The sequence below is a fragment of the Ziziphus jujuba genome, chromosome 1 (genome assembly GCF_031755915.1).
Source record: "Ziziphus jujuba cultivar Dongzao chromosome 1, ASM3175591v1".
Lineage (NCBI taxonomy): Eukaryota > Viridiplantae > Streptophyta > Magnoliopsida > Rosales > Rhamnaceae > Ziziphus > Ziziphus jujuba.
The window spans coordinates 41,221,169-41,249,155 of NC_083379.1; the positions used below are offsets into that span (position 1 = coordinate 41,221,169).

General features: G+C 35.1%; 3 protein-coding genes across 4 annotated transcripts in view; all 3 read left to right on the forward strand.

Annotated features, from left to right (window-relative positions):
* Nucleotides 1-27,987, forward strand: part of LOC132800507 (GDSL esterase/lipase 4-like) — a 69,424-nt gene that overhangs the window by 21,202 nt on the left and 20,235 nt on the right. The gene's annotated exons all lie outside the window — the stretch shown is intronic.
* Nucleotides 21,211-23,336, forward strand: LOC132805016 (GDSL esterase/lipase 1-like). Its single transcript, XM_060819736.1, has 5 exons — nucleotides 21,211-21,478; nucleotides 21,890-22,011; nucleotides 22,207-22,437; nucleotides 22,607-22,862; nucleotides 23,002-23,336. The coding sequence occupies exons 1-5, from the start codon at nucleotides 21,211-21,213 to the stop codon at nucleotides 23,235-23,237; spliced, it is 1,113 nt and encodes a 370-aa protein (XP_060675719.1). The 3' UTR covers nucleotides 23,238-23,336.
* Nucleotides 25,234-27,267, forward strand: LOC107435009 (GDSL esterase/lipase 1-like). 2 transcript variants are annotated; one of them, XM_060813731.1, is made up of 5 exons: nucleotides 25,234-25,588; nucleotides 25,757-25,878; nucleotides 26,073-26,273; nucleotides 26,450-26,705; nucleotides 26,845-27,267. In XM_060813731.1, the coding sequence occupies exons 1-5, from the start codon at nucleotides 25,324-25,326 to the stop codon at nucleotides 27,078-27,080; spliced, it is 1,080 nt and encodes a 359-aa protein (XP_060669714.1). In that variant the 5' UTR covers nucleotides 25,234-25,323; the 3' UTR covers nucleotides 27,081-27,267. The 2 variants fall into 2 exon arrangements, with proteins under 2 accessions (XP_060669714.1, XP_048329686.1); XM_048473729.2 differs by having other exon boundaries at nucleotides 26,073-26,303; nucleotides 26,845-27,265.

The following is a 27,987-nucleotide window of genomic DNA, read 5'->3' on the forward strand; positions in this document are numbered from 1 at the left end:
CTAAGACAGATTTTTTAAATTATGAAGAATGCGTATGGGTCAATAAGACTATTTTCTTAAGTCAAAGTCTCATGGTGAATTAATCTAGTCGAGAAAACGACGTGGAAGCTCGAGGCATAAATCCGCAACCAATATTCTTATGCGTTTCTATGATGTACAAAATTTCGAGGACGAAATTTTTGTAAGGGGGGAAGATTGTAACACCCTGTCCCAAAATACAACGGAAATTTTTCAACTTTGACCGAGGTTGACCGTTGACCGTTGACCGAATGGGTTAAAAGTTGACTTTTTGACTCAGATGGAATTTTAGGTTGACTGAGATACTGTTACAAAGTACGCATTGGCATGAGTTCGTAGACTAGTAGCACGTTGAAAACGGAGCTACGGTTTGAAAGTTATGAGCAAAACAAGATTGGGGTCCAAATTGTCCAAGGGTGCCGAAGTTGACTTTTTATTTGTGGAGAAATGGGCTTTGACTCATACATGGTTGTAAAGTGCTCGTCGATACGAGTCCACAGACTAGCGGCACACCTAACTTGGACATCTGGTTAAAAACTTATGGACCTGCAAAGTTTTAAAACACCGTATTATTTTAATATTATTTTTTTAAAACGTGTAATAATTTGCCCCGTGTGACTTAATAAATGTGACCATGTGTCACCATGATGAGATGCCATATGTCAACCATGCTTAATACCATATTATTTTATTATTGTTATTTTATATAATAATATTATTTTTAATATTATTTAATTATTTTATTTTATTTTATTTTATTTTATTTTATTTTATTTTTCTTTCTTTTTCTTTCTTTTTCTTTTCTTTTTTCCTTTTTTCTCCTTTCCCCACGTGGTTAAAAAGGGCCACGGGCCCCTTCTTCTTTCTTCTTCTTCTTCCTCCTTCTTCTTCCTTTCCCTTCCTTTCTCCCTCTCGGATTCTTGCCATTTTTTTTAATTCCGGCCGCCAGACGGTCACACGGGCTGGCCAGGGAAGAAGCCCGTTCGTCGGTGATGCCGACCTCCAAATTTCCCGGCCAAAGGCCGCCGAACGAGCCCAGATCGGGCCGGTGAAGTCGGCAGCGGCGGGTTAAGTTTTTCCGGCGATTCTCGCCGTTTCCGGCCAACCCAGTCCGGTCTTCCACCCCTTTTCCCCTATTTTGGGTCCTCTAAGTTCAAATATAGCCTCCAATTGTTTAAATTCGAAGTGGTTCAAGAGTTATGAGGAGATGAAATTCGGCCGGTACTTCCCGGGTAAATTCCGGCCAGCACCGGCGGAATCGGGGTCAATGGAGATCGATAATGCGATCCTCGTTCCATAAGCTTCGTTTTGGTATATTACTCGTCAATTTTGGTTAACGTTTGTGTTTAACCCCTCCGGGTACTGGGTATTATTTACCCCGGGTATTATTTACCCGAATAAAATATTATTTTATTTGACTGTGTGTAAATTGTTGTTCTAGGAGCACGTGTGCGTTGTGGAATCGATCCTATGGTGGATCCTGGTTTAATTGCGTGCTCCAGGTAAGTGACCCACATTCAAAACTATTTTGGGATGATTAATTATATTTATTTTGTGTTAATTTAATATCTAGAATTATGCTCATGTGGTGAAATTTAAATCTAATTATGGAAAAAATATTATTTTATATATATATATATATATATAATCATTGATGCTAAATGAAGGTTTGGGTTATTAAGAAATTCTCGATTATTATCATTGTGATTTAATTATATTTATTACGCATGAGCAATGTGTTTTCATTAATTAATTGTATTTGGATTTTAAATATTATTTTTGGGCATGATTTGATTTTTTTAATATTTCATCAAAAATATTTGTTTAAGTTGGTAGTTTCAAATTTTATAATTATGCCTATGGCACATTATGTGATTTAATTTGTTAGGACCCGTCCAAAATTTCTCACTGGAACACTAGACAAGCTCTGATCCCAGGAAAACTCTACCGGACCCTCCAATGGAAAATCCGGCAGAACCTCCCCTAAGGGTTGGACTTACCACAAATTTCCTGCACTGAAAACACACTTCTATATACATCCCCTTATTCCTCCCATGTTACTACAATATAATTCTACAAATTTGCAGCACTCCAAATGGATAACAATAATTCAGTGCATAATTAACAACTAAATGTCCAATATAGTATACAGAGCATTATACACATATATGTGGAATTAATACAATGACAGATAACAAAGCAATACAAGATGAAGAGGAAAAAGGGAGGAAATACTTCTTGGACTTTCGGCAATGAACTGAAACGTCGGGCTTGTCCCGGACGATCACGTCTCCCAACCTGGACCTAGGGGAACGGAATTTAAAAATATGAGATGCTAATCATCTCAGTGAGTGACCCTATCTACTGTACACTTTTAATATTAATAATATAACAATAAAAGGAATTTAATTAATCAATACCAAACAATTAAATAAATAATAAACATTTGAAGGTAATAATTTCTCTCAAAACCCTCACTATTCACTCCGTTGGAAATGTTCCCCTTTTAAAACATTTTCGCAAAACCCGATTATTCGAATGCCCAAAACCAAGGAATCATTAATTTAATAAATAATAATTAAACAATCCAAATATAAATAAAATGTAATAAAACCCAATAAATAATTTTAGAATACTATAGGGTTTGAAATTTCTATCTGAAAATTTATACTTGACGCACCACACCATATACCAGTGATGCCTTCCGATACCCAGCGTCCCGAGCACCGACTGGCGGGGAGATTAAAGAGAGAAACTTGCATACGGAGCTTCGGCATCCCGACAACGCCGCTGCTGAAACCGTCATCCTGGCCATGGAGGGGGGCGGCTATGGCCAATATCAAACTTGCCTGTCCTTGGTGCAATAGCAACTCACGGGAGACATAATAACTTGCATGCTAACCACATATACAGCCAGAACACCAATACTGTATGAGTGCGTCTAAAATAATTATTAAATTTCTTATTACCGTACCGATTTTCCAAAAATCACCGTGGGAAATATACCAGTTTTCAAATTCACCATCCCACATTTTCTTTTAACATTTCTGGTACGAAACCATCGATAACAATATACCAATAATTTTTCTCGTAACACGAGGTTCAACAAATAATATTCCACAGGCATAATTATAAAATTTAAACCACCAATTAAACCAATATTTTCCTTGAAATATTTAAAATCAAATTATGCCCAAAATAATATTAAAATCCAGATACAATTAATTAATGAAAATACCTTGCTCATGCATAATAAATAAAATTAAATCACAATAAAATAATAATCGGGAATTTCTTAATAACCCAAAATTCCATTTAGCATCAATGGGTATATATGTATATAAAATAATATTTCTCCCACAATTATATTTAAATTCCACCACATGAGCATAATTCTAGATATCAAATTAACACGACATAATATAATTAATTATCCCAAAATATTCTTAAAGGTGGGTCACTCACCTGGAGCACGCAATTAACCTAAGATCCTCCATGGGATCAATTCCGCGACGCACACGTGCTCCTAGAACACAATTCACACATAATCAAATAAAATAATATTTTATTCAGGTAAATAATACCCAGTACCCGGGGGGTTAAACACAAACGTTAACTAAAATTGACGAGTAATATACCGAAACGAAGCCTATGGAACGAGGATCGCATTACCGGTCTCCATTGACCCCAATTCCGCCGGTGGTGACCGGAATTTGCCTGGGAAGTACCGGCCGAATTTCATCTTGAGAGATCTCTCAAATGGTGGGGGTTTTGGGCAATCTAATCACGGAAATGGACTCAGAGGGGTCAAAAATGGTGGGATAGAGGTATGGGTCGAGCTGGGTTGGCCGGAAACGGTGAGAATCGCGGGAAAAACTTAACCCGCCGCCGCCAACTTCACCGGCCCGATCTGGGCGCATCCGGCGGCGTCTGGGCTTCACCGGTGGCCGGCACGTGTGGCCGTCCGGTGGCTGCAAATGAAGAAACGACGAGGGCCCGAGAGGAAGAAGGAAAGGAAAGGAAGAAGAAGGAGGAAGAAGAAGGAGGCTTCGGGTGGGGGCTGGGTGTTTTCTCATGTGAGGGGAAAAGAAAAATTGGGGAGGGCAACCTTGCTGGCCAGCGCGTGTACTGTATATCGGCCGGAACAGTGGAAAAATTCCGGTGGCCGGCTGTCTCTCTCTCTCTCTTTCTCTCTCTTCCCCGAGAGTTTTAACAAATAAAAACCCTGTGTGACACTGTTCATGCCACGTGGACCAATCAGAAGCTGACACGTGGTGTTTCACTGTTCACTAACCCAAAAACATTAAAATATTACGATATCCGGCAAACTTTAAACGTCCATAACTTTTTAACCGGATGTCCGTTTTGAGCGTGCCGCTAGTCTGTGAACTCGTATCGACGAGCACTTCACAACCATACATGAGTCAAAGCTCAATTCCCCATAAACAAAAAGTCAACCCCGGCACTCTTTGGACAGTTTAGACCGCAACTTGTTTCGCCCATAACTTTCAAACCGTAGCTCCGTTTTCGACGTGCTACCAGTCTACGAACTCGTGGCATCATGCACTTTGCCACGGTACCCTGGTCAACTCGAAATTCCCACCGAGTCAAAAAGTCAACATTTGACCCCTTGGTCAACGGTCAACGGTCAACCTCGGTCAACGTGCATGAATTCCGGTGCGATTTGGGATGGGGTGTTACATAAGCTTCATTATCAAAGGTAACCAAGATCTTTCCAAGCTTCTTATTTATGTTATTAGAGTAGAAGCACATCATCAACGGCTATTGCACTCCGATAGATGGGCTTTCCGGTCCAACTCAAAAACTGAAGCCCGTATTTGGATTTAGTACCGGGCTTCATTAGCTAATAGCCTAAGTTATAGGGAAAGTTGATAACTTTTTAGCTCAAAATAATATTTCATGATTCTAGTCAAACTGTCCCACGATTGCATAATTAGGAGTCTTCATGTAGATTCTTCAACTAGTCACTTCCTCCCATATTGCTCCCTTTTGGACCAATGAATTAATCACCCTTCTTAATATGGTTATGGTACGGTGTTAATTTTATGCTTGTACTCTGATGCACTATATATATGTTTCATTGCCAAGGTTTCAAGGAGGGAAAAACAGCATGCTATGGCAATGGACCATACAGAAGTATTTCAAGCTGTGGAGGTAAAAAGGGGTGTGAAAGAGTATTATCTATGTGAAAATGCTGGTGAATATGTTTCCTTTGACGCTGCTCATCTCACTGAAAAAGCCAACCATCAACTTTGCCAAACAATCGCAGAATGGAAAACCAACTCTCTCTGGCTTTTACATCCTCAAAGAGATATTTGAATTATTTGAAACTAATTAAGAAAATATATTTTATGTATTATTTCTTAAATTTCAGAGATTAAAAAATTAAGTAGTTCACAAACTTATACTGTGGTACTGAATTGGTCTTACAAAAAAAAAAAAAAAAAAAAGCACTCTTAAACATATGCTTTACACTTTTCAGACTAATCCAAAACTCAAGTAACTCTCCTTAAATAGAAAGTAAGCCCGTTCTAGGTTCGCTTGTTTTTGCTGTTGTACAAACTGTTTGGAGTTTAATCCATTCTTCATTTTCTTCTTCTTCTTTTTTTCTCTCTTGCTAATTCTATCTCTAACCAGCCACTTGAAAAGATATTTCTTTGCTAGCCAAGAATGATTTCGTGTTTGTGACAATCCCTACAAAAAGCAAACATACACACATATATATATATATATATATATACACTTTTAATAGGAAAGTCAAGGGAAGGATAAACCACACACTCATTTTACGCTATTATTGATAATCACCTTATTATTATTAGGCATAAACAAGTGCCTAAATGATTCTTTGAAAGTAACAGCCTCCAATCCCCCAGCAGTTGGCATTGAAAGCCTTAAAAAAGATTTAAGTTGATCATCATGAATAGAAGGGTTAAATAATACTATTTCATCCACGTGATTCAGCAGTTCTGACCTGAAAATTTTGTTTTCCTACCGAATGAATAGAAATAGTCGTTACCATGGAGGAACTAGCCTTTATTAATTGTAGAAAACAAAAACATTAGAAAAGCGAAGTTAATCAATTTCTATGTACTTCATATCTACTTAAAATGAAGCAATGCTAGCCACTTAAAATGCATTTTAAAAAAGCTACAGTGCAGTCTACTAAATTTACCTCATCAACTTAAGTAAAACGCTTTTGGACCTCATGAAGAAAATTAATGAAGCGTTTGTTTCCTACATTTGAAGCAAGCATGAAAATATTGTTCCTTAAAGTAACCTTATGTCCATGATCATCAATCATCATACCATGATCAAGCAGTGAAATCAGAGCTTTCAAATTAGAACCACTAGCCTCTTCAATTCCATCCAGAAAGAAAATGGTGTATAGCATTATCTCGAGAGCTTGCTAGAGCTTGCTCATCGCCACTTTACCTATGTAAGAAAATTTGGTAGGCACTTCATTTAGACTAATTCAAAAAAAAGAAAAAAAAAGAAAAAGAAAAATGAAATGATATGCGATGGCATGAAATGAAAGCATTCTTATGTGATTATGATTCTATACCTATTCAGATTCAATGAAGGTGTTCTAGATGATAGATATGTATAACAAATTCTTCATGATAAAAAATGTTAGAAATTTTATGGATCTAAATATACATAATAAATTCTATTAATCATACATTACTAACCTCCAAACGCAGCCATTGATAAATTAAATCTTTAATCCTGCAAAAAAATAGAAAACAATATAAAGTAGTGCCTATGGACACACTATTCTCAAATCACTCTTAGATCTCTGAAAACCCTAATATCAAAATACTGTATGGCATATGTTTATTTGCTTGCCCTATACCTTTTATAGTCTTTGCAAGTCACACTTACCCATTAATTTTAACACACACAAAATACTAATAATTTAATAATATAATAATACTAGGAAAAATATGGGTAAGTCATTGGGCTTTTAAAGAGAGTTGGTCCTCCAGTCTAATGGGCCAACTGAAATCTTATAGAAAGTGTGTGACCAAGGACCCTACTACAAAATAATAAAATAAGCCAGTCCCATTAATGGCATAAATAGGCCCTGTAAGTGAGTAATTGATTATGCCAAGTCCAAAAATATTAATTTATTCAACATTCTCCCACTTGGACTGCATAATCATCATCATATAAAATCCAAACTCACTTACTACAGAATCTCCCAAACCATAATGCCATTTCATCCAAATATATAGTATACGGACAGGGCACAACAATATACTAGACTAGGCAGTAGAGATTCTCTCAGTAAATCTCCCAAAACATTATATCATTTCAACTGAGTACTTTGCATGCCATAAACTCAGTTTAGGTAGTAGAGATTTACCTAACCATGTGCAATCCCCCAACACACAAAACCATTTCATTCAAGCACATTGCCTATCGACAGGATACAACAATATACCCAAACTAGGTAGTAGGGATTCACCATGGTACCTGTGGATCAACATACACATATACATAGACTAATAGTCTCAACAGACCTGTAAATACAAGGAGCAATAATATGTGTAATAAATCATCTCATAAATAAATAATAATCCACATACATCAATGTATCAAAATACTCAAATAAATAAATAATACTCAACATGAATATTACTGCAGAAATTATAACAAACTCCCACTGACCCACAGCGGTCTCAGCTGTCTAACAATCCCATACGGGACACATGCTCCTCAAATATGCCTACGAATGAGGCCTTGATCAGTGGATCTGCCACCATGCTGTAAGTAGGCGTGTGAACAACAGTAATAAGGCCTTCTTCAACTTTCTCCTTAACCACAAAATAATTAACATCAATGTACCTCACACCAGGGGCACTTTTTAAATTATTGGAGAAAGATACTGCTGCAGTATTGTCACAATATATCATAATAGGCCTCTCAATGGAGTCAACCACTTCCAAATCACGAATAAAATTTTGAAGCCAAACTGCATGACGAGTAGCCTCATAACACGCCACATACTCTGTCTCCATAGTCGAGGATGCTGTCACTGACTGCTTGGGACTCTGCCAAGACACAGCACCTCTTGCCATGATAAATATATAACCAGTGGTAGATTTCTTATCATCCACACAACCTTTATAGTCTGCATCACTATAACCCACTACTTCAAGAGAGTTGGTGTGACGATATGTCAACATATGATCTTTAGTACCCTGAAGATACCTAAAGACCTTTTTAACTGCTTGGTAATGAATAGGACCGAGATTGCTCATAAATCTACCAAGCACACCCACAGCAAAAGCTATATCAGGCCGTGTACATACTTGAGCATACATCAAACTACCTACTGCTGAAGAATAATGAACATTTCTCATCGCCATCCTCTTTTTATCATTCTTGGGACATTGATCCTTAAAAAATCTTTCACCCTTTGTGACCAGTACACTTTCAGGAGAACAATTATGTATATCAAATCTCTTAAGGATTCTATCAATATAGGCTCTTTGAGACAATTGCAACGCATAATTAGTTCTATCTCGAACAATCTTGATGCCCAAAACAAAAGAAGCCTCTCCAAAATCTTTCATATCAAAATGGTTGCACAACATCTGTTGTCTCAGCTAATAGGTCAGTGTCATTAGTAGCCAAAAGTATGTCATCAACATACAACACCAAAAATAAAAAACTGCTCCCACTGACCTTTTTATATATGCATCTATCAACAACATTCTCCTTAAAACCATTTTGGATGACAACCTCATCAAACTTAAGATACCATTGTCTTGAAGCTTGCTTAAGACCATAAATAGATTTCTTAAACTTACAAACCAAATTACCATTCCCTGTTTGTTGAAAACCAACTGGTTGAACCATATATACATCCTCATATAAATCACCATTCAGAAAAGCAGTCTTGACATCCATCTGATGCAACTCCAGGTCATAATGCGCCACAATCGCCATAATGATTCTAAAAGAATCCTTTGTGGATACAGGAGAGAAAGTCTCTGTATAATCAATTCCTTCTTTCTGGCTAAACCCTTTAGCTACAAGTCTAGCCTTATACCTCTCCACTTGACCATTGGAGTCCTTTTTAGTTTTAAAGACCCATTTGCACCCAATAGGCTTGCTACCCTCTGGTAACTCAACCAAATCCCAAACTCCATTTGATGCCATGGATTTTATTTCATCTTCCATTGCATCCAACCAAAAATTTAAGTTTGAACTGCTTATGGCCTTCTTATAAGTGACTGGATTTGAATCATCACTTATGTCAAACTCATGCTCCTGCAAGTAAACCTCATAGTCATCAGGAATAGATGATCTCCTAGTCCTTTGTGACCTCCTCAAAGGCACATCAGTATCTGCAATAGCTGGAATATCCTGCTCTTCAACAATGAGTTCATTCTGACCAACTACTGGTCCATCAACTACTGGATCAACAATATCTCTATCAGGAACAACTATACTGGGAATGAAAACACTTTCTTCTCTAAATTGAGGCACCCTTGTTCCATTAATATCATCAAATCCAAAATCATCTTCAAAATAAATGGCCCTGTCTGATTCCACGATCCTGGTGGTGTGAGAAGGACAAAAGAATCTTGAACCTCTAGATCCTATACAATAGCCAACAAAATATCCACTAATGGTTTTAGGATCCAACTTCTTAATTTGGGGATTATAAATCCTTACTTCAGCTTTGCAACCCCATATTCGAAAATGGTGCAAATTAGGCTTTCTTCCTGACCACAACTCAAAAGGTGTCTTAGGAACGGACTTACTTGGAACTTGATTCAAAATATAAGCCGCCGTCCTTAAAGCCTCTCCCCACAAATAATCTGGCAACCTAGAATTTGCCAACATAGACCGCACCATATCCAACAAAGTCCTATTCCTTCTCTCAGCTATGCTATTTTGCTGAGGTGTACCAGACATCGTATATTGCGCATCAATGCCACACTCACTCAAATAAATAGCAAAAGGCCCTGGGTTCTGATGCGAATCCACTCGAGACAGCTCGACCAACAACCCGCTGGGGTGCTGACCCATTACAAATGTAGGTGGGGCCGATCACTAGGGCCCAAGCCAAGAAGTTCAAGGACAATCTTGCTGTCTTCATACAAGGAATAAGTCATAGTCAAGAGGGGTTGGCCATATCTAAAGAACAAAGGCCTGTTTTACTCATACAAGCAATAGAAGCCAAAACGGGGTCGGGTGACGTTTTTGGTAACAATAAAGAGGCCGGGTTGTATGAATTGGAACCCCATCTTTATGGGTTTAATTTATATGGAGGATGAGTCATAGAAACCAGCCAAAGCAGCTTCAAAGCCGACCAACAAGGAGCTTTGCGCACAAGGAGAAGGAAAGGCCGGATTTGCTGTATTCTTCGCGGGCTTTACTGTATTTTACTGTATTAGCCTTTTCTCTTACTTCCAAGCAAGGGCAACGTGAGGAACGTCACAATAAGCTTATTTGGCATCCTACAAAGCATATTGAAGCTGATTTGGAGCTCACTTGGGTCAAAGAATTGGTCAAAGTCAATGTAGTCAAAAAGCTAGTATTTTAGTTTCCTAATTTTATTCTACTTTTTGTTTTAGGAAACTACCATTATTTTTAGTTTCTATTTATTTATTTTCTGGACAAATAAGATTAGGAAAGTTATTATTTTATTATTTTCTTTGTAAATTAATTAATTCCTAATTCAAAATAAAGGAATTAATTAATCCAAATTAGATTAGGAAAAAGAAAGTTTCGGCCAAGGTAGAATTTTTCATTGAGTGGCCGGTTTTTCCTAGGGTTTTTAGGGTTTATTTTGTTTCTTTGAAAGCCTATTTAAAGGCTTATTTTTCATTAATAAGATAACTTTAAACTTGGATTTGATTAAGAAAATACTTGTGAGATTAATTATCTCTTTGTTCTTTGAGAACACCTAAAACACCATTAGAGAATTGGTTGTTTTAGCTTGACTTATCAATAGGTTTTCCATCCCCTATTGTGGCGTCTACATTATACCAAGGTTTCTAACCACAGCTTGGTTAGGAGTTGAGGTCCATTCCATTAGAACTTGAACTTAATTAAGATCCGGGCTAATATAATACGGGTTTAGGAGCAGGTCGTCCTAGGTTCGTATCATTTGGTATCAGAGCTAAATTTTGTTCAGGTTTGATCTATCTTTATTTACTTTTTTTTTTTTGTGTTATTCTGCAATTTTAGCATTAGGTTAAAGTTGCATCTGTCCCATACAAGTTCAGCATATCTTTAAAAAAAAAAAAAAAAAATTCATTCCTAGTTGAATTAGGTTTCCTAGTTTTATCATATTTTTGTTTCCTAATTTGTTGGTTGTCTTTTATCATTGTTCTTGATAATTTTGGGTTTTGTTGATTTTCCTTTGCTGTTTTAGTCTTAAATATTTGCATTCATATATTAAAAAAAAAAAAAAGTTTGCGGCAACATTTAAAAAAAAAAAAAAAACTGCACATTTTGTTTATTTGGAGGTCATGGGTTTGGTGTTTGTTTTGGAGTTGGAATTGCAATTTTGTAATTATTCTTGCTACTGCAGTTGTTTATGTTCTGTGAGTGAAAAAAAGAAGAAGGTAAAGCCGAATATAAAAAAAAAAAAAAAAAAGAAGAAAAAAATATTTCGGTTTGTTGGAGTTTGATTTGTTTGCTGGAAATTTGTTGGAGCTGCTGGTTTTTTTATTATTTATTCAATATTTGAGTTGCTGGAGAATTATTTTTGCTGCTGGATATTTGGATTTTGGGTGCTTAAATTATTTGGATTAAAATTAGATAAAGGAATTGATACAGAACTTGAATTACAAGAACAACAACCAACAACTATTCTATATTTTTGTTCAATTTGATTCTTGTTCGATTTTGAATTTCTTTTTCTGGAATTTTATTCTTGAACTCATAATCTACTACCATCTGGTGCAGTTTTCAAAAATTCCAACGTTTTCCCATTATTTTGTGTTTTCTTGTCTAGAAAGCTGAAAAATTAGGATTTGTTGGATTCTTTCGGTATTGCCTACTTTTTGCTACTGCTTTGTTGATAAGTTTAATTAAAACATACTAGTGATCTAATTGCTGTTTTGTGGGTGTTTTAATTAGAACTTTGAGATAATTCATTGAGTGGAAAAAGGCAAGAGTGTGAGAGCTTAAAAGAGGGTAAAAGCCAAAACTAGTGTGCAAACACGAGTGTCGAGACCTTGTTTGAGTGAAACACGTGAGGGAGTGAATATTGTGAGGATTTATTTATTTATTTATTTTTGTAGTATTTTACTAACATGGCAGATTCTAGAATAAGAAGAGGGGATCCACCTTTGAGGATCAATGAGGAAGAGTCCGTAGCATTTCATGGCGATGACCGAGCTACCGGAAGTGGAGACCAAGTGGACTTGAGAACTATTTTGGAATCAATACAGCGGATGAGTGCTCAATTTGAGCATGTAAACCAAAGAGTGGGAAGATTAGAAGCCTCACAAGGAAGGCCGAATACAAGAAATAGGAAAGAATTCCATGGAGGACGAGGCCGAGGACGAGGAGGTCGCGAGAGGCCGAGAGAGGAATTTGACGAGGAGCCATTGGACGGTGACTTTGAGGAAGGTATGGACGAAACCTTTGCTGTCCAAGATAGAGCTGGCCGTGGGAGATATAGGAGGGAGGATACAGATGAAGATTTGGGAAATATCAAGGTTAATATCCCACCTTTTATGGGTAAAAGTGATCCTGAAGCTTATTTGGAGTGGGAAGAGAAAATGGAGATGATTTTTGACTGCCACAACTATTCGGAAGGTAAGAAGGTGAAGATGGCAGCAATGGAGTTTGGCCATTATGCACTCCAATGGTGGATAAATGAGCAAAGCACCCGAAGGAGGGTTGGTGAAGACTTAATTACAACATGGCGACAAATGAAAGGAGTCATGAGGAAGCGGTTTGTGCCATCCCATTACCAAAGGTTGCTGCATCAAAGGCTTCAATCTTTGTCTCAAGGAAGTAGGTCCGTGGAGGATTATTACAAAGAGATGGAGATGTTAATGATGAGGTTAAACATGAGGGAGGATAGAGAGGCAACAATGGCAAGATTTCTTGGAGGGTTAAACCGTGACATTGCCAACCAACTTGAATTACAACAATACTTGGAATTGGAGGAGATGTTGCATGTAGCCATTAAACTTGAGAACCAATTCAAGAGGAGGGGTGTTAGTACACGGTTTGGAGGAGTTTCTAGCAGTGGAAGGACAAGTTCAAGTGGCTGGAAAAACAATTCCACTTATGAAAACAAGTTGAGGCCGAAATTAGGAGAAGAATCAACCAACCGGCCAAGAAGGGAGGTCAAGACCGAATCTGTCCAAGCACTTAGAGGTGAGATAAAATCTGATCCTAAACCTCAAAAATCTAGAGAAATAATTTGTTTTAAGTGCCAAGGAAGAGGACACATATCCAGCCAATGCCCAAATAGAAGAATCATGGTATTAAAGGGTGATGGTGAGCTGGAATCCGCAAGTGAAGAAAGTGGCGCTGAAACCGAGCAAGAGGAGGAATGTAATGAAGATGAAACCGAACCTGTAGATACATCTAAAGCCGAGTTGAGCTTGGTTTCAAGGAGAGTACTTGCTGTCTACAAAGATGAAGAGCAGATACAAAGAGAAAACATCTTCCACATTCGCTGCGAAATACAAGGTAAAATTTGTAGCATGATTATAGATAGTGGGAGTTGTACTAATGTGATAAGTAATCTTGTAGTTGATAAATTAGGTTTGAAAACAATTAAACATCCAGAACCTTATAGATTACAATGGCTTAATGATAGTGGTGAGATGAAAGTAAACAAACAAGCCAAAGTAAAATTTAATATAGGTAGATATGAGGATGTAGTTTTATGTGATATTGTACCTATGATTGCTGGACATATACTATTAGGTAGACCATGGTAATTTGATAAAGATGCTACTCATTTTGGTCGAGAAAATAGTATTGTTTTCAGGTTTAAAGGGAAGAAGATCAAGCTGGAACCATTATCTCCTAAAGAGGTTTACAAGGACCAATTACAAATGCAACAAAGGAGAGAAGCCGAAAAGCTCAAGGAAAAAGCAAGCATGGCACCAACGGCTTCACCATCCATTCAAGAAGGTAAGATTGAGGTTGTTAACCAAGGTAAGGGTTCTAAGGTTCATATTGAGTGGAAAGACCAAGAAAAAGCCGAGAGAGAGGTGAGAAAAGAGAGCAAACCCGAGAGCATAAAAAAACTGGAAATTTCGGCCAATGAGAGCCAAACCGAGGAAGGAAAAAGAAAAGAAAGAAAAGAGAGGAAAAACCAGAATTTTTATTTGAGTTTAGGGGATATTAATAAGGTTATTGAGTGTAAGAAACCTTTGTTGGTCATGCTTTACAAAGAAAATTATTTTAATGATCAAACTAATTTTGAAGAACTTGAATTGCCAAGTTCAATGATTTCTCTTTTGAAGGAATTTGGAGATGTCTTCCCAAGTGAAATTCCAAGTGGACTACCACCTATTCGAGGGATAGAACATCAAATTGACTTTGTTCCAGGGGCTTCCATACCAAATAGACCAGCTTATAGGAGCAATCCCGAAGAAACAAAGGAGCTGCAAAAACAGGTAAGTGATTTGCTTGATAAAGGATATATTCGTGAGAGTTTAAGTCCATGTGCTGTTCCTGTTTTGTTGGTACCTAAAAAGGATGGTTCTTGGAGAATGTGTGTTGATTGTAGAGCTATAAATAATATTACCATCAAATATAGACATCCCATTCCTAGATTAGATGATATGCTTGATGAATTGCATGGTGCTTGCATGTTTACAAAAATTGATCTTAGGAGTGGTTATCACCAAATTAGGATGAAAGAAGGTGATGAATGGAAAACCGCATTCAAAACTAAATATGGACTATATGAATGGTTAGTTATGCCTTTTGGATTATCCAATGCACCTAGTACTTTCATGAGGCTTATGAATCATGTAATGCGTCCATTTATTGGTAAATTTGTGGTTGTTTATTTTGATGACATTTTAATATATAGCCGAATATCAATGGTGTTTGAACCTGGAGATTGGGTGTGGCTGCATTTAAGGAAAGAAAGATTCCCCGAACAAAGGAAATCAAAACTCATGCCGAGGGGTGATGGACCTTTTCAAGTTTTGGAGAGGATAAACGACAATGCTTACAAGCTTGATCTACCGGGTGAGTATAATGTTAGTGCTTCCTTTAATGTTGCTGATTTATCTCCTTTTACTGCAGGTGATGATTTCGATTTGAGGACAAATCCTTTTCAAGAGGAGGGGAATGATGCGAATCCACCCGAGACAGCTCGACCAACAACCCGCTGGGGTGCTGACCCATTACAAATGAAGGTGGGGCCGATCACTAGGGCCCAAGCCAAGAAGTTCAAGGACAATCTTGCTGTCTTCATACAAGGAATAAGTCATAGTCAAGAGGGGTTGGCCATATCTAAAGAACAAAGGCCTGTTTTACTCATACAAGCAATAGAAGCCAAAACAGGGTCGGGTGACGTTTTTGGTAACAATAAAGAGGCCGGGTTGTATGAATTGGAACCCCATCTTTATGGGTTTAATTTATATGGAGGATGATTCATAGAAACCAGCCAAAGCAGCTTCAAAGCCGACCAACAAGAAGGTTTGCACACAAGGAGAAGGAAAGGCCGGATTTGCTGTATTCTTCGCGGGCTTTACTGTATTTTACTGTATTAGCCTTTTCTCTTACTTCCAAGCAAGGGCAACGTGAGGAACTTCACAATAAGCTTATTTGGCATCCTACAAAGCATATTGAAGCTGATTTGGAGCTCACTTGGGTCAAAGAATTGGTCAAAGTCAATGTAGTCAAAAAGCTAGTATTTTAGTTTCCTAATTTTATTCTACTTTTTGTTTTAGGAAACTACCATTATTTTTAGTTTCTATTTATTTATTTTTTGGACAAATAAGATTAGGAAAGTTATTATTTTATTATTTTCTTTGTAAATTAATTAATTCCTAATTCAAAATAAAGGAATTAATTAATCCAAATTAGATTAGGAAAAGGAAAGTTTCGGCCAAGGTAGAATTTTTCATTGAGTGGCCGGTTTTTCCTAGGGTTTTTAGGGTTTATTTTGTTTCTTTGAAAGCCTATTTAAAGGCTTATTTTTCATTAATAAGATAACTTTAAACTTGGATTTGATTAAGAAAATACTTGTGAGATTAATTATCTCTTTGTTCTTTGAGAACACCTAAAACACCATTAGAGAATTGGTTGTTTTAGCTTGACTTATCAATAGGTTTTCCATCCCCTATTGTGGCGTCTACATTATACCAAGGTTTCTAACCACAGGTTGGTTAAAGGTTGAGGTCCATTCCATTAGAACTTGAACTTAATTAAGATCCGGGCTAATATAATACGGGTTTAGGAGCAGGTCATCCTAGGTTCGTATCAGGTTCCTTCCAGTCTCATCATATCTACCATAAAACTCACCACCTGTATCAGACCTTACAGCTTTTATTTTCTTATTCTTTTGAAGCTCCATCTTTACCTTAAACTCTTTAAAGGCAACTAAAGAATCTGACTTCTCACGAATAAGCTCAACATGTCCATAACGAGAGTAATCATCAATGAAGGTAATAAAATATCTATAACTACCCAAATCAGTTGGTGTAAAAGGTCCACATACGTCAGTGTGGATTAACTCCAAAATATCTCCACACCTAGCTAACTTATCCTTTCTTACCTTGGCAGTTAACTTCCCTTTCACACATTTAACACAAGTCAACAGATCAGAGAAATCAAGATTAGGAAGTATTTCATCCTTCACTAACCTTTCCATCCTGTGCCTAGAAATATGTCCCAAACGCTTATACCACAACATTGAGGAATTATCATTAACTCTTGGACGTTTAGAAGCAATAACAAGGTCAACAACAGAATTAATAGAAGAATTAAGACCATTACTAAATAAATCAAGTCTATATAAATTGCCACATAAAGTTCCAAAACCAACAACTTTATTATCCTTATACATCTCAACTTTATTATTCCCAAACAAAAAACTAAAACCTTGATTATCCAAAAGTGAAACAAATAACAAATTCCTCCTAATTGAGGGTACATATGAAACTTCTTGTAATTCTAAAACATATCCAGTGGCAAACTTTAACTTGATTGTTCCCATGATATTCACCTTCACTCTCGAGTTATCTCCCATATAAACATGCTGCTCAAGATTGGTTGGCCCCCTTTGCCTTATCATTCCCTTTCTTCTCTTGCTTTCCCTTTAAGGTCCAACAGTCTATCTTCTTGTGTCCAACTTTATTGCAGTATCCACACCTTCCATTGAAGTACTCTTTCCTTTCTCTAATCTGAAAAACACCATCCCTCGGCCCTTTAGGCTTCATACCAAAAAACTTCTTCCTATTGGGGTTAAAACCCTGCCCAGGCTTGAAACCTTGTCTTGGCTTGAATCCTTGTCCCTTCTTTTGGAAAAACTTCTTGGACTTATCTACCTGATGTGAAACCATAGCAACAGACCTAGACTTACTTAATTTAATATCATCCTCTTCCTTGACAAGGATAGCAGTCAATTCCTCCAAGCTACAACCTTCTTTCTTAGTATTCAAATTCGACTTTATATTATGAAACTGTGACAGAAGACTCCTCATTATAGAATAGGTCAAGAACTCCTCTCCAATGTCCATCTTAAGGTCCTTCAGCTTATTATAATAGGAGGAAAGTAGCATAATATGGTCCCTTACTCCTTTAATACCATCATACTTGGTATTATTCAATAGGTCCAAATAATGATGCTTCTCATTCATATCAAACTTGATAAACTTCTTTCCTATCTCCTCAAGAAGTCCCTTTGTAGTATCCACTTTAGGAATACTAGCATATATGGCCTCATCCATGTAATTCTCCATCATCATCATATAGCACTTATTAGAGTGCTTCCAATCCTCATAAAGTTTCTTAGCTGCTGCAGTACTCTCATCAGTCGGTACCTCTGGTGGATCTATCTCCAAAGCCAAATCCAATTTCATGAAGGTCAAATTCATAACTAAAGTTTTCTTCCATTTTGATAATTTGTCCCATCCAATTTCATCATGGCAGTCATGGGCAGAAGGTTTGGGGTGCAACTAGCTGTAAAAATAGTAAACAACAAGACATTCAAAAAATTTAAGACAATTCAATTACTATTTTCCAACCCCTCAACACAAAAACACAAACATAAATATCGCTTAAGGTCTTTGTAGAACTAAAGATACCCTTACGCAGGCCAGGGACAGTCAACCAAATAACCACAATCAAATGCATTGAACTGAATCACCGACAGGGCAACTCAGAACCTGCAATACATGGCATTTAATTAACTTCCATTGCCATTCCAGGCATCATACAAAGCAACTAAAACTACCGACAGGGTAGCCTAGTTACCCGTATAGACCCTGGTTAATAAGTGGGAGAAAAATAACATATTGGCAATTTCATTATAGGTAAATAAAAGATAACCCATCCATTATGCCAACACACATTACATTGGTACACATAATGCGAATAAAATAAGTCTCACGACAGGTGAGTACTTAAAATTCCATACTACTATACCAACTAGGCACAAAGCCTCTTTAGGGAAAGCTAACACAATCAAAATTTTCATGCATAGATATTTAAATTTAATTCAATAAAATTGGAATGAAATAAATAAACAGATAAATAAATGAACCAATAATAAATAAATAAATAAATACATAACAGTTTTTTTTTTGTTTCTTTTTTTTTGCTGCTGAGGTCAGCAAACGACACATCGTGCTGACATCAGCACAAGCTCCAAACGGCATGCCGTTTCTCTCATCTTCTTCACCCAACCGGGTCACGGTTGAGACTATTAATGGCATAAATAGGCACTGTAAGTGAGTAATTGATTATGCCAAGTCCACAAATATTAATTTATTCAACATTCTCCCACTTGGACTGCATAATCATCATCATATAAAATCCAAACTCACTTACTATAGAATCTCCCGAACCATAATGCCATTTCATCCAAATATATAGTATACGGACAAGGCATAACAATATACTAGACTAGGCAATAGAGATTCTCTCAGTAAATCTCCCAAAACATTATACCATTTCAACTGAGTATTTTGCATGCCATAAACTCGGTCTAGGTAGTAGAGATTTACCTAACCATGTGCAATCTCCCAACACACAAAACCATTTCATTCAAGCACATTGCGTAGTAGGGATTCACCATGGCACCTGTAGATCAACATACACATATACATAGACTAATAGTCTCAACAGATCTGTAAATACAAGGAGCAATAATATGTGTAATAAATCATCTTATAAATAAATAATGATCCACATACATCAATGTATCAAAATACTCAAATAAATAAATAATACTCAACATAGATATTACTGCAGAAATTATAACAAACTCCCACTGACCCACAACGGTCTCAGCTGTCTAACAATCCCATACGGGACACATGCTCTGATACCAATTGTTAGAAATTTTATGGATCTAAATATACATAATAAATTCTATTAATCATAAATTACTAACCTCCAAACGCAGCTATTGATAAATTAAATCTTTAATCCTGCGAAAAAATAGAAAACAATATAAAGTAGTGCCTATGGACACACTACTCTCAAACCACTCTCAGATCTCTGAAAACCCTAATATCAAAATGCCGTATGGCATATATTTATTTGCTTGCCCTAGACCTTTTATAGTCTCTGCAAGTCACACTTACCCATTAATTTTAACACACACATGGCATGATAGCAACGCTTCTCTTCCTTTTCCCTTTTCTCAAAATTTTGGTACCACAAATAAATGTCTTAACAATCTCTAGTTGTAAATGTATATACCTTGAACAGTAAAACTGAGTAAAGGAATTTTTATCTTTTTTTTTTTTTGGGTAGTTTGATTGTTAGAGAAACAATTTCAAAACCAATAATTAAGATTTATGGAAAAGATATTTATTAGTTCAAATTTTCCCATAATTGGTAATAATACAATTTGTAAAACTCTATAACCATATATGAAACTCTGAAACCTTTGCATCTTTTAGCTTCATTTCCAGCAAGAAACTTTTCTTCCATTGTGAAGCACAGCCACATTGTTTTAGTGGTAAAAAACTTTAGCATAAAATTCAGCTATATACTATAACATATGAATAGATTTGTAGGAACTAAAAAATAGCACCATATCTTGTAAAGTTGTCTTCTACATGGCACCTAAAGAATGGAAATAAAAAAGTGCTACTAAATCCGTAAAAAGATCGACTACATATAAATGCCTTTCTATCAAAATTTGAAGATAAAGCTTTCTAGTTGTGTAAATATTCAAAGCTTTTTAGTTTTCACCAGTTCAACCGTGGCTTCTCAATCGCCATATTATATATAGTTGTCAAAAAACTGATCAATAGGAAAAACAAAATTTGTAAGCCTATTTTATTATGGTGACAGTGAACCGGACAGCAAGGGCTAACAAACCACATTTTCCATACAAATCCAGTTTAATTATTTTCTTCTTCTTTATTTATTTGGTTTTTGCGCCGTTTACCAAGAAATATATATATATATATATATATAGATGTTCTTTGACTAAGAATTAAGTACATATTTTATATATCGTCTAAATATTATTACGATTTATGACATTTCCTTCCGTGAGACAAATATATATTATTGAAAAGTCTAAATCATACACAAATTATAAAAAAAATCAATGCAAATTCTGCTCATATCTTTTCTCAAACTACAAGCTAGCATATTCTGAAGCCACATCATATACTTTTTTATTCTATCCAATTATTATAGAATGGAATTTTACTTATTTTGTCAAAAAAGGATTGGAAACTATAAACATGTGGGAAATATCTATCTTAATTTATGTTAGAGAAATTTGTCATTAATGATGTTAGAATGCAACCGACTTAATCATTCTTTGTTTTTTATTCAATTCAATTTTCAAACATAGTCCCAATGCTATGCTTGATTAATTAATTGATTAACAAGTAGATTAATCAATTGAAAGGTACACACACAGAATTTGAGAGAGAAGAGAGTGCTGGCCCAGCCCTATATATCAAGGTAAATTCAATATAGCATATAGTTGTAGCAGAGAAAAGAATAGGCAGTCTCTATGTAATGGCAAAGTTAAACCTTATAAACATTTATCTGTTTGTTTTTTGCATAAGTCTATTCAATTTTCAAACAAAATGCTTCGATGAAAGTTCATGGCTTTACAAAAAGCAAGCAGCCTTATTCATATTTGGGGATTCACAGTTTGATGCTGGAAATAACAACTACATCAACACTACTACTGGCAAGGCTAATTACTGGCCATATGGGGAAACCTTCTTTCACTACCCAACAGGCAGATTCTGTGACGGCCGTCTAGTTCCAGATTTCATTGGTAAACACACACACTCACACACACACACACACACACACACACACACAAACTTATATATATATATATATATATATATATATATATATATAGTTAAAATCAAATAAAGTCTTTAATATGAATACCATTATAAGGTCTTTCTTTTTTAATTTTTTTGAATTGCGTCAAAATCTGAAATTTAAAATTATATTTATTAATCACTGGTTTTCGACAAAATTAAGTTTTCGTAAATAAGATTTTCAATGTCACTAAATCCATATTTAACAACTTTTTGATTTTAAATTCTAATATTTTTTTTATTTTAAATCCTATACTTTGATATGATTTAATAATCATTCAAAGTGGTTCTTACCATCAACCTATTCTAAACTTATGACACTCAATAGATAAAATTTTATGTGTTCTTTGATGCAGCTCAATATGCAAAGTTGCCGTTCATTCCACCATATCTACCCCCTCGTAACAAGCTATTTATATATGGGGTGAATTTCGCATCAGCAGGAGCTGGTGCTCTTGTTGAAACTCGGAAAGGATCGGTAGGTCAAATTTCTTTATCAGGCTTCTATGCTAAGGTGTAGCGGCATAATTAAAAAGATTAAATACATATAATGTTTGTCTATAATATATTAATATCTTCAAGCATATTACAAATATTCCTATCTTAAATTAACAACAAGAAAAAAAAAATTTCGTTTGTAATTAAAGCTAAGTATCTGATCCAATTTTATCAGGTGATAGACCTTCAAACTCAACTTGGTTATTTCAAGAACATTAGCAGGGTACTGAGAGAGAAACTAGGAGATACAGAGGCCGAAGCTTTGCTTTCAAAAGCTGTTTATTTGTTTAGTATTGGAGGCAACGACTATTCATTTCCTTTTGAGACAAACTCCAGCGTCCTTTATACCTATTCTGTCGAGCAATTTGTAGGGCAGGTGATAGGCAATATAACCCAAGTCATCAAAGTATGTACCAACATCCTATAAATCCCATATTTTTTGTTTGGTGAATATAAATCCCATATTTGATACATATATAAATGATATTTGTTATATTTACTATTTAATGTTCTACAATTTTTCTTAACCTTTTCTTTCCCCAAAATTCTATTAAATTTATCTTTGATGTGTTCAGGAAATATATGAGGTTGGAGGAAGGAAATTTGGGTTACCAAGCATGTGGCCTTTAGGGTGTATGCCATTCTCAAGGACAAGGGTGCCTGAAGGGGAAAACAAGTGCTTTGAACCAATTACACCATATGTGGAATTACACAATATAGAGATTTCCAAGGTCCTCCAAAAACTGCAAAGCGACCTCAATGGATTTAAATATTCAATTCCTGATTTTCATACACTTATGGAAAATCTTATCAATCACCCTTCTAAATATGGTAGCTATAAATACCTATTCCATTTCTTAGTTTAGTCATAGTACTTATTTAATTTAATTTCTTGTTCCAAAAGATAACGTACATTTATAATATCCATTGCTAATTTAAATAATTTGTTGATTTTCTTTGTTTTGTTAAGGTTTCAAGGAAGGGAAGGTAGCATGCTGTGGCAGCGGACCCTACAGAGGAATTTTGAGCTGTGGTGGAAGGAGAGGTGTAACAGAGTATTATCTATGTGACAATGTTAATGAATATGTGTTCTTTGACTCTGCTCATCCCACAGAAAGGGCCTACAAGCTTTTGGCCCAACTGGCTTGGAGTGGAGAGCCCAGTGTCACTGGGTCTTATAATTTTAAAGCTCTTTTTGAATCCTAGTCTTTAATGCAAATGGTCGAATTTCACAAAATGGCTTTGATGGATGGCTTGGCTCTTCCATTTCCATCTTTTAAAAATTTTAGTATTACAAATAATATATCTGGCAAATATTGATTGATCATGTAGAATAAAACTCAACTAAATGGTTTGTACCTTGACAATAAAAGCCTATTTAAGGCAGTTTGACCTGTTTTATAAGTAGCTTTGACTATTAAATACAATTAAACAACCAATATTTAAAATGATATCTATGAAGTCAAATTTAATTTCCCATAATTGATAGTAATGGAATTTGTAAAGCTCTATAAAAGTATATAAATCTCTGCAACCTTTATGCCTTTCAGCTTCATTTCCAGAAAGCAACTTATTGTCTATTGTCTAGCACAGCCAAATTGTTTTAGTAACAAGAACTTTAGCACACAGTGCATCTCTATATAATATGTGAATAAAATTTATACGTACAAACCAATAAATACACTATATCATGTAAAGTTTTCTATAAGGAACCGAAAAAAATGGAAATGAGAAGCACCAACTAAAATTGAGAAGATATCGACTACGTATAAATGACTCAGGCTATCAAATTTTGAAATAATTAAAAGAGTATAATTTGCATCTCTAGTTGTGTAAATATTCAAAGCATATTGCTTTTTAGTTTTCACTATGTCAAACAGGGCTTCTCAAATCCTCATATATAGTTGACAATGACAAAAACTGATCAAGCGGAAAAATACAATCTGCAAGTGTAAAAATATTATAGTAATTGTATACCCGGACAGCAATTGCGAAGAAACCACATACGTTTTCCTACAAATCCAGTTATATTCTTTTCTACTTCTTTATTCATTTGGTTTTTGCTTTGGTGCTATTGGATAAGCAAGTAAAGACTGAACAGGCATATTACATGCATTTTACACATTTCTTTTAACAATAATGAACATATACATATACATATACATATATATACATATATATACATATAGATGTTCTTTGACCTAAAAATGGAGTAGACACACACACACACACACATATATATATATAAATATATATATATTTATATTATTAGAATGAATAAAAAAACATTTTCTTCGCTGAGACAAGTTTATATTATTGCCAAGTCTACGATTTATAAAAAGTCAATGCGAATTCTATGTATTATCTTTCGGCAAACTCCATGGAACAAAATATTCTGAATTGTATTTCACCATATCCAACTTATTCTATAATGGAATTTAAATACTTATTTTGGCAAACAAGAAATTGGAAACTAAAACTTATGGGGATATATCTGTCTAACTTTATGTTAAGACAGAGGCAGAGCCAATGTTTCATCTTTGGGCCAGGTTACAATTTTTTTTTTTTTTTGAATGTTCAAATTGTTATTGATGACAGGTTTTTTCTTTTTTTAAATATATTTATAATCCCTTAAATAAAAATTTGATGACTAGTTTTTGTAGAACTTCATATAATTTATTATATTAACATCTATATAAGTTTATTAGAAAATTGATTCATTTTCTTCAAAAAATCTTTCAATTTGAATAATATCAGAGAATATACTTTAGCGAACAAAATTGATACCATACAAAAACTAAAATAATGTTAATATCAAAATTTTCTAATTACAATTTAAAAAAATAAAATAAAATTTCTAATTGATAAGCAAAAAAAAAGTTAATAATGTAATTGGGAATAAAAAATAATTTATATAGATATTATTATTTAAAGCAAGTCTACAACTACTATGACAAAAAAAGTCAGAAAACCATTGTATATCATATAGTAAAAAATAAAAGAATAAAATAAAATACCTTGGCCCCCTAGACCACGGGGTAGTTCCGCCCCTTTGTTAAGAGCAATTCGTCATTAATGAGGTTAGACTCTCACGACTCAGTCATTCTTTGTTGTTTATTCAATTTTCAAACATAATAACAATGGTTTTAATTGATTAATTAATTGATTAATAAACAGATTAATTCATTGACAGGTACCTCATAGAGAACTTGAGAGAGAAAAAAGTGCTAACCCTGCTCTGTTTATCAAGGTCAAGCTAATGTAGGAGAGCCGAATAGGCAGTTTGTCTGTGATGGCAAAGTTAAACTTTTGCCTTAGTATCTTTGTTTTCTGCATAAGTCTTTTCAATATCCAAACAAAATGCTTTGATGAACGTCCTTGGCTTTACAAACACCACGCAGCCTTATTCATATTTGGGGATTCATTGTTTGATGCTGGGAATAACAACTACATCAACGCTACTATTGGCAAGGCTAACTTTTGGCCATATGGTGAAACCTTCTTTCACTACCCAACTGGCAGATTCTGCGATGGCCGTCTAGTGCCAGATTTCATTGGTAAACATGATATTTTTTTTAAGTATATATAGAAATTTTCTGTTGGGTATTTGGTACTTAATTACATATGATTTATGGGATATACTATCGGTATTACCTGTGATGGCACCCAATAGATAAAAATTTTATATACATATTTTTATATACGTGTTAATTTCTTTAATCCAGCTGAGTATGCAAAGTTGCCGTTCATTCCACCATATCTACAACCCGGTAACAAGCTATTTACATATGGGGTGAACTTTGCATCAGGAGGAGCTGGCGCTCTTGTTGAAACTTGGGAAGGATCGGTAAGTTGAATTTCTTTGTTAGGCTTCTATACTAAGGTTGAGAGGCATAAAAATATTAAATATATATATGTATTATATATATAATCTTTGTCTGTATTCATATTTTAAAGCATACTATAAATATTCTTATCATAATTAACAAGAAGAAAAGTTTCATTTGTACTGAAAACTGAAGTATCTATACCAATTTTCAGGTGATAGACCTTCAAACTCAACTTGAATATTTCAAGAATGTTAGCAGGGTATTGAGGGAGGAACTAGGAGATGCAGAGGCCAAAGCTTTGCTGTCAAGGGCTGTTTACTTGTTTAGTGTTGGAAGCAACGACTACGCATTCCCTTTTCAGACAAACTCCAGTCTCCTTTACACTTATTCGGTTGAACAGTACGTAATGCAGGTGATAGGCAACATAACCCAAGTCATCAAAGTATGCAACACCACCATCCTATGTATCCCATATATATTCGATGCATATACATTATATTTGTAACATTTTCTATTTAATATTCTGCATTTTTCTTAATCTTTTGTTTCCCCAAAATTCTATTTAATTTAATTTTCATGTGTTAAAAGGAAATATATGAGGTTGGAGGAAGAAAATTTGGGTTTCCAAATCTTGGGCCTATAGAGTGTGTGCCATTCTTAAGGACAATGGTGCCTGCAGGGGAAAACAAGTGCTTTGAACCAATTACACCATATGTTGAACTACACAATATAGAGATTTCCAAGGTCCTCCGAAAACTGCAAAGCAACCTCAATGGATTCAAATATTCAATTCTTGATTTTCATACACTTTTGGAAAATCTAACCAATCACCCTTCCAAATATGGTATCTATAAATACCTATTCCATTTCTTAGTTTAGTCATAGTACACATATAATTTAATTTCTTGTACCAAAAGAAAACGTACATATATAATATCCGTTGCTAATTTTAATAATTTGTTAATTTTCTTTGTTTTGTTAAGGTTTCAAGGAAGGGAAGGTAGCATGCTGTGGCAGCGGACCCTACAGAGGAATAATGAGCTGTGGTGGAAGGACAGGCGTAACAGAGTATTATCTATGTGACAATGTTAGTGAATATGTGTTCTTTGATTCTGCTCATCCCACCGAAAGGGCCTACAAGCAATTGGCCCAACTGGCTTGGAGTGGAGAACCCAGTGTCACAGGGTCTTACAATCTTAAAGCTCTTTTTGAATCCTAGCCTTGAATGCAAATGGTTGATTTTCACAAAATGGCTTTGATGGATGGCTTGGCTCTTCCATTTCGGTCTTTTCAAAATTTTAGTATCACAAATAATATATCTAGCACATATTGATTGATCATGTAGAATAAACTCAAAAAAATGTTTGTACCTTGACAATCAAAACCTATTTAAGGCAGTTTGACCTGTTTTATAAGTAGTTTTGACAGTTAAAGACAATTAAACAATCAATATTTAAAATGATATCTATGAATTCAAATTTAATTTCCTAAAATTGATAAAGCTCTATAAAAATATATAAATCTCTGCAACCTTTATACCTTTCAGCTTCATTTCCAGCAAGAAACTTATCGTCTATTGTCTAGCATAGTGAAATTGTTTTAGTAATAAAAACTTTAGCATACAGTGCATCTCTATGTAATATATGAATAAAATTTATGTGTTCAAACCAATATAAATACACTATATTGTGTAAAGTTGTTTTCAACAAGGAACCAAAAAAATGGAAATGAAAAGCACTAACTAAAACTGAGAAGAGATTGACCACGTATAAATGACTCGGGCTATCGAATTTTGAAAATAAAAGAGTATAATTTGCATCTCTAGTTGTGTAAATATTCAAAGCACATTGCTTTTTAGTTCTCACGATTTCAAACAGGGATTCTCAAATCCTCATATATAGTTAACAATGACAAAAACTGATCAAGCGGAAAAATACAATCTGCAAGTGTAATAATATTATAGTAATTGTGCACCCGGACAGCAATTGCTAAGAAACCACATACGTTTTCCTACAAATCCAGTTATATTCATTTCTACTTCTTTATTGATTTTGTTTTTGCATTGGTGCTATTGGATAAGCAAGTAAAGACTGAACAGGCATATTACATGCATTTTACACATTTCT

Coding starts and splice junctions, on each gene's coding strand:
- LOC132805016 (XM_060819736.1), top strand. CDS start 21,211: ATGGCAAAGTTAAACCTTATAAACATTTATCTGTTTGTTTTTTGCATA. Junction 21,479..21,889: donor TCTAGTTCCAGATTTCATTG/GTAAACACACAC, acceptor TCTTTGATGCAG/CTCAATATGCAAAGTTGCCG. Junction 22,863..23,001: donor CAATCACCCTTCTAAATATG/GTAGCTATAAAT, acceptor TGTTTTGTTAAG/GTTTCAAGGAAGGGAAGGTA.
- LOC107435009 (XM_048473729.2), top strand. CDS start 25,324: ATGGCAAAGTTAAACTTTTGCCTTAGTATCTTTGTTTTCTGCATAAGT. Junction 25,589..25,756: donor TCTAGTGCCAGATTTCATTG/GTAAACATGATA, acceptor TCTTTAATCCAG/CTGAGTATGCAAAGTTGCCG. Junction 25,879..26,072: donor TTGAAACTTGGGAAGGATCG/GTAAGTTGAATT, acceptor ACCAATTTTCAG/GTGATAGACCTTCAAACTCA.